Here is a 20411-nt window from a genome sequence, read left to right on the forward strand (position 1 = left end):
AGCGATTCGGAAATAAATACTGTAGTGCCTACTATTTGTCAGATAGTAAAATAAATAATGTGACGTGTTTGTAAACGTGTCATGACTGAAATAATTCCAAACAAGTTTATAAATATTTGTGTTATTAACGCGATCAATTAGCAATAAGTATAAAGACGGCTCTGACTTTTTTGGTCTAACATAGTTATAAACAATGTTATTATTCGTTAATTAAAATGTCCCAACAAATTAATTAAGAGCATTTATATTTTAAAAAAAAATTGCACATTGTTATGTTTAATGGCCGGAAAAAATAGATTTTGTCTATTTTCTAAATACAGTCAAACCTCTATCTATCGAACTCGCATGTATCGATGGTCCGTGTTTATCGTATACTTTCTACGGTCCCGGCAAAATTGCCATACAACTAAGGTTAAAAAAGTCCGCTTGTACCGATGTTCGAATTACCGTTTTGTCCGCATTGATCGTACAAAATATGTGGTCCCGTCACTATAAATTATAATAGATGATCGTTTAACCATAAAGATTTTGCAGAAATAACCATTTCTTAGAAAGAAACCGTCATAAAAACAGTAAGGATAGTATACAGTAGTAAAAATCACCTTAAATCTGCAGCCAAGTAATGGAGCGCGTAAATATGAAAAGACAAATGAACAACAACTTACGAAGAAATATGGATGATGTACCATAACTACAGTACAAACCCAATTGTTATCCTAAGATAATTACCATAAAAAGAACTAAAGATTCTTTGTCGATACCATAATTACTACAGAAGCACGATAGCTACCACATTTGCACTACAGTTACCGTAACAACCGAGATGTATATTTACCGTGACGGTAATGTATTTATTTATGACATATTAAAATTAAAGAACATTATTGAAAAAAAAAAGGATGTTAAATTTTTATATGTACGTTTGGCACATGTTGCGAAGAAATAATGCGATCCGAAAGAATGCAGTACTACTACGAAAAGTGAAAAGGGTACTCGTGGATTTTTAGGTTATGGCAGTATCTCTCGTTTTTCAGTAATTTCGGCCGAAAATTAACAAACGTATCGGAAGTCGACAGAAATGCCGATTCAACTAAATATTGGTAAAATCGGCTTCTTCAGTACAGCTCTACATCTGATGACATGAGTAAACATATTTCAGACTTCAGGATATTGAAAAAGTCTTTAATTTCCATGTAGATTTATTGTGCGTATGTTTTTTTTTTTTTTGCAAGTGTAAATTGAATTAAGTAAAATACTTCCATTTTTATTTATTTTTCAACTGATTTAACTTTAATGACAAGTAACTGATATATTTCTGACACTAATTTCGGGTTGAAATATTATTTTTTAAAAATTCTTAGAGTGAAGTCCACATCCATTGAATGTCCGCATCTACTGAATTTTTTTGTTGGTCCCCTGAAAAACGATAGATAGAGGTTTGACTGTAATAAGAAATGTGTACAAGTATATGTATATTCAAAGGCTTGGTTTATTGGAGTCGGGCATACCTTGGCCTTGAAGCCAGCCAGTGATGCTGTGACTGTGAAGTCGCAGGCACGCCCTGAGTATGGGAGTTTGGATGATAGCCGGCTTATCTTGTAGCGACGTAGTCAGAAACGAAACAAAGGGACTGCATTCTTTGTAGCCTAGCGGTTGCATTACACACGCACATATCCCCAGCACGTTCAGCATTTTTAATAGAATAATATTAATGAACAGATTACTAACGGAAGTTTGATAAAAGAAAGAAAGGACGGGATTCTATTTTTAAAGCCACGCACTTAGGTGGCGACTGCAAGGCTGAAGAATGTGACAGCGTCAACGGCAAAATGTCTAGTGGCGAGCGAGATGGGTGGAGATAAAGCAGACAAATAACCAAAGCGCGCTTCACGCGTTCACGCCGTAAATTCCTCAAAAAGACCTCGTTATAGCCGTGCTCTCGCTATTACCGTGCTCGCAATAACGGGGTTCTACTGTAGTTATAAACAATGTTATTATTTGTTAATGCAAAGATCCCAACAAATTAATTAAGAGCATTTATATTAAAAAAAGTGCACATTGTTATGTTTAATGGCGGGTAAAAAAATATATTTTGTCTATTTTCTAAATATGTAATAAGAAATGTGTACAAGTATATGTATATTCAAAGGCTTGGTTTATTGGAGTCGGGCATACCTTGGCCTTGAAGCCAGCCAGTGATGCTGTGACTGTGAAGTCGCAGGCACGCCCTGAGTATGGGAGTTTGGATGATAGCCGGCTTATCTTGTAGCGACGTAGTCAGAAACGAAACAAAGGGACTGCATTCTTTGTAGCCTAGCGGTTGCATTACACACGCACATATCCCCAGCACGTTCAGCATTTTTAATAGAATAATATTAATGAACAGATTACTAACGGAAGTTTGATAAAAGAAAGAAAGGACGGGATTCTATTTTTAAAGCCACGCACTTAGGTGGCGACTGCAAGGCTGAAGAATGTGACAGCGTCAACGGCAAAATGTCTAGTGGCGAGCGAGATGGGTGGAGATAAAGCAGACAAATAACCAAAGCGCGCTTCACGCGTTCACGCCGTAAATTCCTCAAAAAGACCTCGTTATAGCCGTGCTCTCGCTATTACCGTGCTCGCAATAACGGGGTTCTACTGTAGTTATAAACAATGTTATTATTTGTTAATGCAAAGATCCCAACAAATTAATTAAGAGCATTTATATTAAAAAAAAGTGCACATTGTTATGTTTAATGGCGGGTAAAAAAATATATTTTGTCTATTTTCTAAATAATAAGAAATGCGTACAAGTATATGTATATTCAAAGGCTTAGTTTATTCGAGTCGAGTATACCTTGGCCTTGAAGCCAAGCGGAAGTTTGATAAAATAAAGAAAGGACAGGATTCTATTTTTAAAGCCACGCACTTAGATGGCGACTGCAAGGCTGAAGAATGTGACAGGTGTCAACGGCAAGATGTCTAGTGGCGAGCGAGAGGGGTGGAGATAAAGCAGACAAATAACAAAGGCGCGCTTCACGTGATCACACCGTAAATTCCTCAAAAAGACCTCGTTATAGCCGTGTTCTCGCTATTACCGTGCTCGCTATAACAGGACTCTCCTGTAGTAAACTCCCCATTGTTCGTGTTAATTGGGACCCGCCGATGCCCGGATAGTTGAAATCCTGTAAAAAAATTAATAAACCCGGATAATCTGTTCACGGAAAGGGCCGGAATCTTCGAATTAGTGTCTCGGCTTAAAAAAATACAGCACTGCCTAGCCATTCGTTCACGGTCATTTACAACAGCCGAAGAGAGAAAGATAAGATCGTGCTGACCTTGCACACATAAATTTTAGGTAGCCCCCCCCCCCCCTCCCCTCCCCCTCCCCTTCACGCCCATCATACAGCCGAATGCCAGCCAGACACGTCACTCGCCAGGCGGAAAGTAACACAGCAGACAGCAGCACTTGAAACCATATTTAAACAAAGGGAAATGGGAAGCAGAAGTCAGGACATTCCCCTCAAGTTTAAAGAGTGACAAATGTGACAGCTGAAAGGGGGGCGACACAAAGGGTCGGTACAAACAGCGTGGCAGAGTTTGGCGCGCAATGGCTTGCAGTGTTTGCCGGCCGTCGGCCCGCGCCACATTCATTTTAAGCGCTGGCAATTTTTACTTCTTTGTTTTCTGCACTTTTAAATCGTCCCAGATTATCCAATACCCGAATTAACGCATCACAGATTAACGAGGTTCTACTGTGTTGTACTTTTAATTCGTTATTATATAAAAAAATTATGAAGCATGTACTGATTTGGGAAACTTACTTTATATTCATGAACACGGATGCATTGTCGCTACATTGGCATTAAATAAGGCATAAATCACAGATGTATTCTCAGAATATGCTAAGAAAATAAAGCACATTTAGGATCTAGACTAGTAATATAAATCTTGTTTTTTTTAATAATTTTACCGAGATAGCTGTTACTTAGTAATACAACAATGATGCCGACTTCATCACAAGTTACGGTCGCACATGTAGTAATAACAATTAAATAATTAATGACAAAAATTAAAACATTATACAATTATTATTTTATTCGCGATTCAATTTTAAATATTCTGATACACGTTCTATTTATGAATTTTTTTAGGACCAAGTTTGGTTTGTGTAGACTACCAACTAGTGGTGCACCGATGCGGATACCGATGAATCGTAATCGGTAATTATGGGTACGTTCCGATTAATTGTAATCGGCGATTATCTTAACGATTACTTTGCCGTTTATTTACGTCCCGGCGTAATTAAGTAGGTTTTTACCGTGTAATATTTTGTTACACATTTTAGGACGAAATAGGGTAATATTTGTATATATTACAAAATTCATCTAACTCCGTCATATCATGATTACAGATATTTCGTTAAGTTTAATAAATCTCATTGCCTCGAACAATAAAAAATACATTTTTCCTACACGTTTATTTACGTTTCGTCTTTTGTTCTGTTATTTGTTTAGTGGCCTTGTACATTACCTATAGCCAGAGACGTAAAATAGATGGCACGCAATCAAAATACCACAAGCAGTTGCAGTGGATTCTATGACAATTGATCTTTTCCGAGTCGTAGCGGTTCAAAATCGTGGTCCCGATACCTTCTAGAGTTTATCACTACGTTTTACAAACTCGTTATGGGCGTCTTTGGTAACATTAACCGGTGTTGTGTTATTTGTAGGGCTGGGCGATTAATCGAAAATGACGATTTCGATTCGATTCCGTAAATAATCGAAATCGTTTCTTCTTTAAAATTAAGATTCGAAAAATTCGAAATTGTCTAGGTCATTTGCATGGTGACAATTTCCACAAATTCCGTTAAATTGCACATAAACTTTGTATGTACGTAAATCCTCAACGAATATTCCATTTAGCGACGTTCTTCATATCTACGAACTTTGGTTCTGCCAAACACTCATGATTCATAAGCAATATTTACCTCCAATCCTCTAAATAACAACACTCATTTTGTTCAAAATGGGAAATAAAATCTTTATTACAAACGGTTGAGAAACACATTAATTATGCAATTGGAAAGTCCACGAACCAATTGTCCAATAAGTTTCATTTCTGGGCTGTGAATATAACCTCAATCACCGAAAGCGGTAAATAAACACTACCTTAGCTTCATAGATATGATACCGACGTGCACGCAACACTTCCCCAAAATGGCTGCCGAATTGTGTGCAACTTGAGCGCTAATGGTGGCAAACTTCAGTACCACGGCTTGGACATAAAAAATTCTGATTCTTCCATTGAAGCTGTGCAGTTGTTGCACTATATCTGTGATAACCACTTTGTTTTGGTTCTGGGTTCCGCTTTTATACGTTTTTTAAGTGAGGAAGTTTGATAGCTACACATGTGGTAGTTGTGTTCTTTTTCTTTGTCTTAACATATATGCCTTCACTGCAGTATCACAGATGCCGACGACATTAATGGAAAATGCAAGAGCGTTAGTACTGTGGAAATGAGAAATGATCATCATGTTTATTTTATTTTGTCACGTCCTCACGTCCAATACCGTGTTGAGTTTCTAGTGTGAAAACAATCTTTGTGCTGATTTTAGAAATGAGTGAAAACGTGAAAGGTGCATTTAAAGGTCGAAGTGCGGTTTGTAAATTTTACGAAAAAGTGTCAGAAACGCATTAAAAATGCAAAACATGTGGCAACAAACTTAAAAAAGTTCATGGGAGCACAACTAGCATGGCTAAACATCTCGCAAAACACACTGACGTATATTCCAAATTTTTAAAATTGCAATCTCAAATGAAATCTCTGGTACTTCCATCTTCATCTGTACCCAAACAGAAAATTGTCCAGCAAACTGCATTTTCTAGGTTAGTAAAATATCCAAACGATCATCCCAGAGCAGTTTCCATTACCAGTGCAATAGGCAAAATGTTGGCAACAGATCTTTAACCATTCAGCATGGTCCAAGATACAGGTTTTAGAGACCTCATGTCACTGGTTGAACCAAAATATAGCATGCCTGACCGTAGAACATTTGCAAGGCGTGTAATTCCAGATCTTTATGAACATCATCTTGAAAGAATAAAAACAAAACTGGCAACAGACATTGACGGCGGAGTAAATTCCATAGCTTTAACCACAGAAATGTGGACTTTACGAAGTAATGATTCTAAGAATGTTTGCCTACATTGTTAGAAATTTTTTTACACTTGTTTACCTTATGCATTTGCTCTAGAATTAAAGAATCGAATCAAAATCGAAATTTCAAATTTTTACAGTAATTTGAATCGGAATCGAATCGAAATGAAATCTGTGGAATCGCCCAGCCCTAGTTATTTGTATGTGAAAATTGAATATACAGTAAACTCCCGGTATACCGCGCCCCGATAGATCGCGGAATCGGGTATATCGCGGGTCAAACCATGTCCCCCAATCAGAAATGAATAATAATAATAATAATAATAACAACACAGTAGAACCTCGTTAATTCGTGATGGTCGGGACCGAGATAATCACGGATTACCGAATTTCACAGACTAGCGATTAAAAGCCCGGAAGGTCTTGTCAAGCTTCTCAGACACTGGCGTGCAGCTGGGTAGGCCAAGGTCATGTGACGTAACATCTACCGAGGCTTACTGCGCCTTGGCAGCAGATGGATAAAAAATAGTAAACTCTCCATTATTCATGTTAATTGGGACCCGCCGATGCCCGGATAATTAAAATCCTGTAAAAAAAAAATTTAATAAACCCGGATAATCCGTTCACGGTAAGGACCGTCTTCGAATTAGTCTCGGCTTAAAAAAATACGGCTCTGCCTAGCCATTAGTTCACGGTCATTTACAACAGCCGAAGAGAGAAAGATAAGATCGTGCTGAACTTGCACACATAAATTTTGGGTAGCCCCCCCCCCCCCCCCCCCCTCCTCCCCTCCTTAATCCATCCGAATGCCAGCCAGACACGTCACTCGCCAGGCGCCTGCCGTGCGTTGGCGGTTGGAAACAAACAAAGGGAGACGGGAAGCAGAAGTCAGGACATCCCCCTCAAGTTTAAAGAGTGACAAATGTGACAGCTGAAAGGGGGACGACACAAAGGGTCGGTACAAACAGCGTTGCAGAGTTTGGCGGCCCATGCGAAGGCTAGCAGTGTTTGCCGGCCGCCGGCCCGCGTGACGTTAATTTTAAGCGCTGACAATTCTTACTTCTCTTTTTTTTTTCTGCACTTTTAAATCGTCCCGGATTATCCGATTCTCGAATTAGCGCGTCACGGATTAAAGAGTTTCTACTGTAATAATAATGGAATAAATGGTTGACAGCCGATTAGGATAATTTTGCGTTGTAACTCACAAACTAAGCATCGGGCAGAAAAAAGCCTAGGCGTAGAAAATGTCCGCAGTGAAATTCTAAACAAGATATCTCCGTACATTATTCCTCTATCTTGTAGGGTTTTCAAATTATGGTCCAATCCAGCCCAGTGTTATTTTCTAAAACACTAGTTCTTAACATTTTTTTTAACCCACAAATGAAGCATCGGACAGGGGACCTGATAAAGCCCATCGTCCAGCGACATTATCCAGCGTGACTCAGCTGGAGATTGATGTTGGATAGGCTTGGTTGTCGGCAAGCGCTGGGAGGGGAGAGGCGAGCCGAGAATATGCGACCAAGACACCCGGGTAGACGGGAGGAGTGGAATATAAGCGCCAGAGATGAGAGGGGCGATTAAGCCGAAAGGGGGGAAGTCTGGTGACCTTGAGTAGTTCACTCATTTCCGTCTGCACACTTCTCGTGGTCACGTGTGTTGACAAGCGGAGACATATAAATGTTTTGTTACAACTTGAACCTACAGACGTAATATTATTCGTTGTATTATACACGTTCATCTTTTTACTTTTGTTTAATGTTTTAACATTAAATAGTAAAGTAAATCAGCTAGCGTATTTTTAATCTTTGCCTAGGAATTCCCAGTGGTCTAATACTTACGTGAACCATACTGTACCACTTTTGCCGTGAGGTAGTAAACAAGCCCCGGAAATGTTTATGTGTAGCGGCCTCCCGACCTTTAACCAGAGGCTGGGGAATGTAACACTTGCCGATCCGAGCCACACACACTCAGCAACTCGACACAGCGTTTGATGGAATAAGTAAAGACAACGTTTAACAGACTTTTTAATACGGCGCCACTGATTGCGCTAAAATTATTTTGGCGCAATTTTTGTATCCCACATGTGACCATTTATAATTTACTGTAAGCATGGATAACAATGTTTAACTAACCACTTTACACGATAGACGATTCTTTATTTTATATTGTACGAATGCTAGAATCGTTTTTCACGTATCTGCTGCATACTTCTACAAAAGACACGCTATCTGTAAGTACGTAAATCTAGAATTTTTATTTTGTCAATCAAACTCGGTACTTTGCGATTCATATTCGGTTTGAAGTATTACTATGGCCTTTCTATTTAGAAGACTTTGACCACAGAATCGTGTGTAACCGCACACACTGCACTTACTTTGTTACGGACACTCAGACGAAGCAGATACTGTGGCTGACACCACGAGACTGGCAGCAGCTTGTGTGCCGCACGTGTGTATGGCGGCGTGTGGCGTGCTCGTAGGCCGTGCGACAAACTGTGCGCGGCGTGCGGAAAAATAAAAAATAAAATTCAACATTTAATATTTATCTTTAAAATTTATTATTTTTATTTTTTTCACCCGCGTTTAGTGAAAACTGCGGATGCAAAGTCCGCACAAAGGCGGGCCGTCTATACTGTGCGTGCTTGCCGACCTATTAGAACACAGGCGGTGTTTTATGCCTTTTGACCTTGGTCACATCGAAACATCGCGGTTATGCAACAACGCAGGTAAAAGTTATGTCCCCCGACAACCGCGTTAAATAGGGAGTGTACTGTAATTTTATATATTCAGTTAACATAAATAAAATCACATGTGCTAGAATTGGTTTTGAGTAATTTTTGTATAATTATAGTGAGATGGCGAATAGGGAGAAAAAAGTGAAGTGTGAAAACATTTTTCTATAACCTCATGTGAACAAAGTAAAGCAACATGTTTAAATTGTTAAACGGTAATTTCTCGATGCAACCTTATGTGATAGTCGATAATAATGCTAGTTTTCCGCAGCAAAAACTTACCCATTGTAAATTACAATAATTGTTGTTTACAATAATAAATATAAATGGAAGTTTATTTAATTTATACTTTACAATGACTTAATAGTGTATTTTATATATTTTTATACTGTTATTATAACTGTTATACAAATGTCAAGTTGGTAACTACAAAATATTGTTCCGTCGGATGTTGAATTTTGTTTTCCGATTTCCGTGGATACATGAATCACTACTCACAGATAATGCCTGAATGCCTTAAATCCACCAAGTCGGATTCTACAGCAATTGATGAAGTGACCAGATTCTTACGTGATCCTACAGTTAACCCAGAAATAAACATCCTCGAATACTGGAAAACTCAGTCTACGTGTTCACCCAGGCTACATAAACTGTCCAAAAAATATTTGTGTTCACCACCTGCGACAGTGTTCTCTGAACGTTTGTTCAGCACTGCAGGAAACACATGTGACCAAAAACGGAATCGTCTTGATCCAGACCGTGTCAAAATCCTTGTTTTTTTTTTTTTTTTTTTTTTTTTTAATAAAAATTTAAAGGATTAAATAATTCTGCATAATGTTTAATTTTTTCTCTTAACTTATAAATTATTTTATAATTAACCCTTGAGATCTGGATTCGGATTCGAGGGGTGGATTCAAGGTACTGTTTGGGATTCGAATTCAAGATTCGGATTGGGAAAAAATGGGATTCGACCCATCACTAATTTTTTTAGTTTCCTTCTTAAGCTTACAACCAGTGTCTACTATCACCAACATTCACAATTTGTATCTTTTGTTTTGAAGGTGTTTCATCAGTGACAATGCCTAAAATAAACAAATGCTAAATAAATTAAAATTTCTTATATTAGCCTCGGCTTGGGCTGTTAAGCTTGCTGGTTTGTTTCTTTCTGACACAGTTTTAAAGGAGATACAACTGCTCTGTGATGTTTATAGCATGTATTATCTGATTTCTGTGCTGAATAAATTAAGCTGAGAGCATTGTATAATATTAATGAAATATAACTGATATGTTGTGAAACATTTTGTATCATTGAAAAAAAGTTACGAATCTGATTGATGGTACATATATGTAATAGGAATTATAGATTCCAAATTTCTGCAATTCCAATTCAATTTTCTGTTCATATATTCTTAATTCCGGATGAGATTTCAGGAATACGTAAGAAGCCTAGAAACATATTGGGCAATTTATTTATTTATTTAAGTTACCTCTGAATGTTATATTCAGGTACAATGGGATTAAATGCAAAAATTGTACCAAATTATAAAATTACAGACAGGGTTAATATGGAAAACTCAGGTAATCTAGAAGTTTCTTCAAAACATGGGTAATACAATAAATAGAGTCCATGAAAAATGGTAAATAAAACTGCCTGATTTCGGTAAATAAACTATAGGATTTCAGTGCTATATTTCAGTAAAAAAAAAAAGTTTTTCGGTGGTATATTTCGGCAAAAAAAAAATTTTTGTTAAATGAGTGCATTTGTTCTACTATTATTTAATTTCGTCATACAAACCAAAGCTGTACATGATACTTGATACAGCAATCACTAGATTCCTGCGTAAGCCTTACAGAAGTGGAAATGTTATCTAGTAGATTATATACACATTACTTAAATTTTACATCACAAATAGTGTCTAGAATTTTACAGTCTGTGTTTATGTATTTAAACATTTTGAGTATTAAGTAGGCCTATGCTATGTTCCTGCACAAAACTTTATAGAATTAATTTTTTCCTGTCAGGAGAATTGGCCACTTTGGCCAAATAGTTTGGTAAACATGTAAGAAAGGGCTCCCTAAAAAATTAGTTAATTACAATGATTATAGTACATGTACAGGCTCAAAAGTGTTTTTTTTTTTTTTTTAAATTACGTACAATAATTTTGTTTTACTACACATTTTCCGGCCTCTTTCCCATCAAATTGTGTTTATTAGGACGTTAGAACCGTAACACATTTCCTTGACTAACCTTTCATGTATTCATTTAACCATTCCCTCATAGCTGGGTGATCTAGCTTCTCTAGGGTAATATTTGCAGAAACAAATGCACGCACTGTATCGCTTGCAAATTTGACTTTAATTTCCTTTGCTCGATTATGGAGAACAATATTATCCTCGAGTGTCACTTGCCTTTTGACTCCACGACGTGATGGTAATATTTGACTTTTTTTCTTCTCTGAATGAGATGCTTGCTGTTTGCAGTGTTTTTCACAAGTATCTTTCCTTTTCCAATCTACTACCGTATTGCAAAATTTACACATCATTATCTGCTTTTCTTTATTAAAAACAATGAGTCCTTCATGCTCGTATTCTTTAGCTCGTTCAAACACGGATACGACCTTAGGCATTGTGAAGTATCAAGTAAACCAAGTAAACTTCAAACAAAACAAACCGCAACTACCTATTTTCATTCACATTTGCCTATTTACATGGAACGTAGGATCTTTTTAAACCTCATTTGGTCATTTGACATGACCGGCGTATTGTGACGTTAAAATCCCATAACCTCTCTGTTATTATTTACAAGCAATACAACAACGGAACAGAGATAAGTATCTCTGCAACGGAAACGAATATGGCCAAACGGCTAACTTCATCCACATCCCTCTAGGAACGCTGATAAATGGTTACCGCTTTCAGGCCGTGTGTTTGTTATTTATTTTGCTTCAACTTATCTATGGCGCATCTCATAATAAAGATGGCTTACAATGTTTTGGTTTACTAAACGAATACGTTTTGCGGCAAAAGTATTATTGTGAAACTTAATATTCATATCGCGTTAAAATTCTGACACTTCGCTGATATTTCGTGAAACAAGAATATCGCGAATAGTAATGAATTTCGCGGCATCACCAGTTATTTCGTGAAAACGAAATACTGTAAAATCAAAATAGGCGTTTGGAAACATTTGTAAGTGCTTAGAATGTAGTTCCAAAATCGTTTGTAAAATTTCGCGATTTCGTCATTAACGAAATTCGAGTACCTCTAACAATAAATAAGTGGTAACGTCTTAATAAATTTTAACTTCAGGGTGGCCACAGACCGGGAAAACCGGGAAAAGTCTGGGATTTTAGAAATGGTCAGGGAAAATCGGGAAAAGTCAGGGAATCGCCTGAGAGGTCAGGGAAAATTTTCTCTTCTACCGTGCATTATTAACTTTGAATATGCCATGTTTTGTTAGAATGTGTACCGTAAACCAGTTCTTACATGCTATTCTCGTTCGACAGTACGAAAACAATGGCTTGCGTGCAACATGAATAACTATCGTAGATCTCTTTTCACATGCTAAATGTCGCACACCAGTACCATAATAATTTGGTGTGTATGGTTTTTATGCTCCCGGTGTTGCCAACAAATGTAATGCGTACCGGTAAACCAGTTCTTATGTGCTGTTCTCGCTCAACAGTACGAAAACAATGGCTTGCGTGCAACATGAATAACTATCGTAGATCTCTTTTTACATGCTAAATATCGCACACCAGTACCCAATTGTTTATTCTGTGCCAGTACCATAATAATTTGGTGTGTATGTTTTTTCTGCTTTCGGTTTTGCCAACAAATGTACTTGTTTTTGAGCACGATCTAAGAAATCTACAAAATCAAATGGCTACTTTGTCTGGCAGCATATTTTCAGTTCTTATTTTCGCTTATATCATGCATATTATTTCGTAGGGATTTTTCTAAAATAAAAGGTTTAATAACTGACGTGTTAAAACATTGCAATGAAAATCAAAAGGAAATGAAAGGCGGTGGTTGGGTTAATTTAAACATTTCTTTCGGTTTCGGCTGGGATCGCCATATGGCTTATTTGCCTTTGTGTACACTCGTAAAGTACCTATTGCTTATATTGCGGAATTTATTTCGACGGAGTTGTAGGGGTAGTGTTCGTTAGACGCAGTGGATGGTCCCCGTGTCAACCTTAAGTTTCACCGTGATCTTTGTGCTTCTTTGTCAGGCCTAAATATTTGCATTGCTTGGTTATAACAATTTTTACTTTTCAAATGTTTAATACTTTTAGATACTACATGGTCTTATTAATTTTTTATTGTTTTTATTACTGTTGAAATTTTTATGCCAAAGAATCTTAACAAAACTGCTAACAGAGATCCTATATTTCTCGTTTTAAAATATATTTATAAAATCTCAATCACGGTTGTGTAAATTAAAAAAAATTGTCAGGGAATTTTTTTTTGCAGTCAGGGAAAACCTGGAAAAGTCAGGGAATTTCATTTCTACATTTCCGTGGCCACCCTGTAATTTCTACTTTAAAATAGATTGTTTTATACGGAAAAAATACCCACACAAAGTGCTCACAATCGAATAATGTTACCAAAAACATCATGTGACGTTTGTGCGAGAACGTTTTTAGTCAAAATTTTGACGCCCTAAAATATTGGTGCAACGATTATGCAATAAAACAGGGTAAATACTGTACTAAAACGTAAATACGGAATACTCAAACATTGTTTATGTTACTGCTTTACAAATAACATCTCTGCAGTGATATCTTGTGTTTCTTATATTTATTTGTTTTTTTAAGACTCTGAGAACATTTACTTTGATAATATTTTAAGGCAGTTTGGATCTCCAGCAGCATTTTCAATCGGAGTGATGTTATTGGCTGCTGCCTCATTGTGGTACTGTATTCCAAGATACACAAGCGTAATTAATAATGTATGGTAACTAAAAAAAAAAATAATAATTTTTTAATAAATATTAGAGTGAAGAAAAATAGTTTATTATGAATAAGGGTTGAGCATACCTGATTGCCAAACTGATAAAACTTTACAATATATATTTTTTATTATTTGAGGTTCCTAGTCAGTCAGCAGCTAGAGTTAGTAGGGGATCGTTGTGAATCGCTCAGCTTGTTGATAAGACGCCACGGATCGTGGAGTGTCCACCTGACATGACAGTGACCCCAGCTGTGACGCGTGGTGTGGCCGTGCGCAGGTGCTGTGTCTGTCCGTGGCGGTGGGCCACGTGGGCATGGCGGAGGACGAGCTGGTGCAGAACGTCCACCTGGCCATCAACTTCCTGGTGTCGCTGCTCAAGAAGCACTGGCAGAACGTGCGCTCCCTGCACGTCAAGTCCACCATGGGGCCGCCCCAGAGGCTCTACTAGGACTGCAATAAAACATGTTCCTGGTTACTCGCCTTTCATTCCACCTTCTGCCGACCTTGTCCGCTTATTTTTGCATTTAATCCCATTGTACCTGAATATAACATTCAGAGGTAACTTAAATAAATGTAACTGATATGTTGTGAAACATTTTGTAACATTGAAAAAAAGTTACGAATCTGATTGATGGTACATATTATACTAGGAATTATTGATTCCAAATTTCTGAAATTCTAATTCAATTTACTGTTCATATTTTCTTAATTCCGGGTGAAGTTTCAGGAATACATAAGAAGCCTAGAAACATATTGGGCAATTTATTTATTTACTTATTCCTAGCTGTGAAAACTTAAAATCTTTCTGGGTTTTGTCTTTTAGACATGCACAATTCACCCATCGTGGTTGCGTTAACTCTGGGAGTAGCCATTTGATGAAGTATTATTCCTGCGTGAAGGGCACCACTTGATGCCTGCTAAGTCGGGCAAGCCACAAGGGCTAACTGTCGGGAGCAAGTTAGAAGTAACTTAATCTGAGTTAATGGGCAGTTTGGTAGGGCCTTAATGATTCTCCAGTGTATTGCCTACTGTTGCATTTCCATTGTCAATACCTGCCTGCTGTAATACCCACTTACCTACATGCCTGCCTATTTATCTGGATACCCAGTTTCTTTACTACCTAACTACCTAATTGGCTTTTCTGTAGTGTCACGAATGAAGTACTCTAGATAAGATTTTCCTACAAGAAATAATGGGCACACTGAAAATACACTCAGCAGCAAATAAAAATGAACACATTCTAGTAAATACGATTATTTTTTTTTTTAATTTGTTGCAAAGATTTTCTTTATCAATTTAAACAAATTCTACCATAAACAAATAATTTTTACTAATCATAAAGGATAAAAATAATCTGATACCTGCAGTCACACTCTTTACTGCAAGGCAAAATAAACACACAAAAAATGAGTTAGCAATGTTAATCTCAGAAATATAAATATTTCAAAAGATGCAACTTTCTTGTTACTATTTAAGCTTGTATAAAGTATTCCAGAATAGTTTTGCTATCTTAAAGATTTGTTTGGCACACCGGTATGCTTGATATGTCTCCTGATGTTCATGTAAGTGAATAGAGTAGGAGTTGGCTGTATGTGAATTGTTCGGGTGTAATCGGGAATGGCAGAACTTTATGTGCATCTTAGGTCTCCCGTTTGCACCCATACTTGCACTAAAGTCTTGTGTGTCCAGCAGCTGTAAACATTGTAAATCCACTGATAAGGGTTTGTGGCCTGGAGCCTCCAAATTGTGCTATAAAAACTGATCTCTGGTCAGCTGATTTACAATGCTTACATGCGCTGAATGTACGGGCTATGTTGGAGTGCCAATATACGAATTGATCAGTTTGTTTTAATTGTATCGCTTTGTGTTTGTGTAAAAAGTGTGTTGCAAAATGGAAAGTTTTATAAGCAAGTCTGTAGTTCAAGTGAGAGTCATCAAGCATTGACAAGTGGTAGAGGAGCAAAAAAAAAAAAGGAAATGTTGCAAACATGATACATAGCTTCTTGGACTACTACAGTAGAAGTAAACAATGAAGAAAGGCTGCAGTGTGTGCTCTGTTTAAAAATTCTAGCATCCAAAAGTGTGCTCCCAGGTAAGCTAAAGGAACATTTGTCAGATCATGGTTAAAAAAATCGAATTTTGACGAGAATACATCTTTAAAATTGCTACTACAGGAAAGCACCAGTACAACGAACTTCAGTTAAACGAACACTTCACTTAACCGAACTCATTGTTTGGTCCCGCCAAAAACGTATATAATAACCTTGAATTTTATTTCATCTTAACGAATTTTACGACGGTCCGTTTCTTCGTGAAACAAAAATATTCACTTGAACGAACAATCTTGAGGCAAATTATGAAAAAAATTACCATCCAAAAACTTTTTCTTTATTTTTAATTTTCTTATTCAAACGTAACAGCGTGTACGTAAACAAACACAATAACGGAACTAGTATGTGTGCGCACGTACTATCGAAATTAGTAGATTAATTCTTGTGTTTTGAAATAATATTGGAATGGTATTACGTCCGTTGTACGATACAACTAGTACATATTCTCGGATTTTTCGTTTTTTGGCTACTAAAATTCGATAATTTTTGTACGGTACTTTGGCTAACCTGTGTTTTGATTTATTTTTTTAAAGTCTTTTTTTTAATCACAGTCCATAGTGTTTTTGTCGTGTCTACAGGCGTGAAATTTTTTACGTTTTTCAATAGTGTTGTGTTCTTCAGTGCCGGTTGTAGAAATGAAGCGTGTGACAGAACAAAAGTGTATATGGGGGAGAAAACAAATAACGCAATTCATAAAAACTTTCGACCTAAGACCTAACTATTCAAAAGAATGACGATGCTTGTCTTCAAATGTTTTGGAACACCATGCGTTTTGTAATGTATGCACGTGTGACTTCGATTGCACACGTTGGAAGGGATGACTGTAGAGGGAACATTGAATTAAAGAAACATGCGGAATATTTTATAGTCATGACGAGCAATAAATCCATATCGTAGTTTTTCGCTACATTTGAAGAAACTAAAGTAACTAACGCAGAGTTATTGTTTACAAGTTCTGTTGTTTGTTTATAAGACAGTTCTTATCCAACCAGGATAAAAGAAGCAAATAAAAAGACAATTGTTCAAAAGTATAACTTTGCATACTTTGAATTGAAGGTTGAAAATTTCCTGTAAAATTATTGACATTTCTTACATATTCAGATGATTGTATTGTTCAAATCGTTTTTTTTTTTTCTTTGATTCATTAATTTTCATTGTATTCATATGCATAGGCCTAAATTTTTTTTTTTTTGCATATTATTGTCCTTATTTTATCTTGTGTGTGTCATAATTCCTCAGGAAAAATTTATTGTGCATGATTTACATGTACTTTTTCCATATAATTGTCATTACTGATGGGTGTGATTTGAGGTTGGCAGCTCTGCGTACAATGTGTCTCCTGACCATAGACAAAGCATCAGCAGAGAGTATGTGAACAGGTTCTTCAAGCGGCCATAGACTAATGACTGAGATACTGAACCTTAGTACACTAAGGTGTTTCATGTGTTTATCGGTATACATATTTATAACAATGCTTATGTTTCAGTATTACAAACTCAACTATTTTTTGGTTTCTTCATGTTCTTTATAGTGAAGCTTTCCTGTATAGTGGGAGGCAATTCAAAAAAAGAATGGCTAAATCGGGGGATAGTCTGGTTTTGCAGCTACATATCTATTATCTCCATCCAAAATTTAGTTACACCGCTAAGTGAAGACTCGGACTGAAGCATCGCGTGCGGTGGAGGTGGAAGTGCCGCCATTTTGAGGTCGTTTTGCTGCATTCAAGATTTCCATTTAGTATAAATACGATGTTCATTTAGGTTACAAATGTCATCTCTTGTCAAAATATATCGTTTGCATATAAAACATTAGTGTAAAACAGTTACAGTGAATATATATAATGTTGGCCTAAATGCAACTTCTTAAAGTGTTCAAACATAATTATAAAATACATAAAATAGCGAATTTTATATTTTGTATAGAAAAAAGTTACCTGTTACATATACATATTCTCTTACAGCACACGGCTGTGTCCATGAGACAGCCACACCCCATTTTGTTTTACTTATTACAAAACCACATTAAGTATTTCTTGCAGAATTTAAACCTTTTTAAATAGCAATTAGGTAGTCGTAAAGTTGTTATATTAATATTGTAAACCTAATACTTTGGGTTTAAACCTGTCTGTCCGGTTTTTTTTGCTATTAGTTATGGGCCCATTCAACAGGTATCACGCTGAACATTCTTTTATAATATATTGTACCAAATATATAATATTGTTACAAGTAATATGAAAGTTAAGAAACTTTGTGAATGTTAAATTCGCATGGCTGTTAAGTGTTTTTATTTCCAAGGTTTGTGTATGTGAAAAATAAATTTCAAACTACTAGCTACTTACCTACTTAACATTTTACATTATCAGGTGCAGATACTTTTCATGTTACCCTATTTTATTTTATCAAATATCGTTTGGTCTTGTATATACGCACGATCACGCAGTGAGTTCTGATTAGTCTTGACTCCCGACATCAATTCATTTCACGAACGAATCCAAGGAATGAGGCTTATCATTTTTTTTGGCCGGTTCGTTATTCTGAACCAATTCTTTAAATCGCGAATGAATCAAATTATTTCGTTTGCTCAAAAATTCTTTTGTTTTGAACGAATTGTTAACAAATGACACATCACTATTTTCTTTATTTCCCTTATGTATCATGTTTAAAACTTTTTAAACAAATATATTGCCGAAAATCTGAAGTAATATAATATACATCAATACTAAACAAAATTCCGAAGATGGGTGTAGGGACGCATCAATGGATGAGAGTGTCACATCCCAAGAAATCTTGATTATGAATGCATGTAGGGATCCATCTGCATCCCTTGTGAGAATCCCGAAGCAAAGCAAAGATGACCACTTCCAATGCAACTTAGCTAGTATTCGGATGCAGCTGTCTTCTCTATTTGTTTCTGCATGCATTATGTTTAAACTGGTATAAAATTAATCATAATAAAACAATGATGCCAGAATTTAAAGGTGAAATTAAGTCACCGGAAATTCCCTCACATTAAAATTAACAATTAAAAAATATTTGAGGAATGTGTTATTACTTTTCAATGTCATTTAATTGTTAATATGTTAAATGTAATTAATTTCAATATTATTACCTGGGATTTGCTGCAAAGTGAAGTTACGTTCATTTTGCAGAGCATTACATAATAATTTCTTGTCAGTTTCGTAATGTAGGCTCTCATCTTTTGTTCCCAGTTTTTTTCACTTCTGTTTTCACTTTCATACTACATTTAATTATTTTCTTTTCTTTTAAAATTAGTGGTTCACTTAGATCGTTTTCTCACGTCAATGTTTTGACTACCCCATTTTACTTCTTTTTTTCTTGTCTCAGAAGTTTGTAACTTTTAAAATACAGCATGACAGTTACAAAATATTTCTCTGTATTTTCTTACACTATTAATGTTACATTCTGTCATATCACCTGTCATTTATAGTTAAGTGTATAAACTACACTTTTTTTACAAACAATACGATAAATCAATTTTGCATAGTTTATACTAAAAAGAATAGGCGGTATATGAGTAAGCTAATATATATATATGTATTTTTACCATAAACGAAAACAAAATACTCAAAATCAAGAGTATGATGCCGCCAACAGTGCTCCCTCTGAGATCACAGGCCGTTATGTGTCCTCAACACTTGAATTAGGATAAGTGTAACGAACACGCCCGCACGTGCCAAGAAGTGTAGGTTAGGTCAGTGCACCGAACGACGTGACGCTAGTCACGGCTGGGTGTGGCGATGCGCAATCGGAACACGGTGCATATGCAATTATAATTAAGAGAAATACAAATACTTTTTCTGACTTTAATATTCCTAAATAATTAATACGTGTTGATTTGGATGATTTTGTGCCACAAAACTGGCCGTCACAATCTTCCCGCGCTCCATAACTATCTTGTCGCTGTAATTTCGGTAAAACCCGATAACTCCCAGGAATGTACGTAGTTGTTTAACATTCTTTGGTGTAGGGAAGTTGGAAATACTGTTCAATTTTTCAGGATCGGTATGAATTCCGGTCGGTGTCAGAATATGCCCTAGAAATGGTAACTCTTGTCGGCAAAATACGGATTTTCGCAGTTTCACCGTCATTCCTGCGTCACGTAGTTTCGTTAGGACAATGCCGATATGCTCCAGGTGTTCTTCGAATGATGACGATGTAATCAAAATGTCGTCGACATATGCTCGCGCGAATCCTTTGCACTCAGATCCTAGCGTTTCGTCCAGACAACGAGTAAACTCAGCTACCGCATTACATAAGCCGAACGGCATGACTTGGAACACATACTGCGAGTTTTTGAATAGGAATGATGTGTACTGTCTAGATCTTTCTTCTAAGGGTATTTGCCAGTACCCTGCCGACAAATCAAGTGTGGTTAGAAACTTGACACCCTGATATAATCGCAGAATATCATTCGTTGGTCTCGGACTTTCCCGATCTCGAACAGTAATTTTGT

General features: G+C 36.6%; 1 protein-coding gene across 2 annotated transcripts in view; it reads left to right on the forward strand.

The window, feature by feature from the left end:
* The window catches only part of LOC134536745 (large ribosomal subunit protein uL1), a 31740-nt gene extending 17438 nt beyond the window's left edge, over positions 1-14302 (forward strand). For both annotated transcript variants that reach the window (XM_063376651.1, XM_063376652.1), the window contains one exon: positions 14105-14302. In XM_063376651.1, coding sequence (XP_063232721.1) covers positions 14105-14275 — 171 coding nt within the window. In that variant the 3' untranslated portion in view covers positions 14276-14302. The remainder of the gene's footprint in view (positions 1-14104) is intronic.
* The last annotated feature ends 6109 nt before the right edge of the window (positions 14303-20411 follow it).

The sequence above is a fragment of the Bacillus rossius genome, chromosome 11 (assembly GCF_032445375.1).
Source record: "Bacillus rossius redtenbacheri isolate Brsri chromosome 11, Brsri_v3, whole genome shotgun sequence".
NCBI lineage: Eukaryota > Metazoa > Arthropoda > Insecta > Phasmatodea > Bacillidae > Bacillus > Bacillus rossius.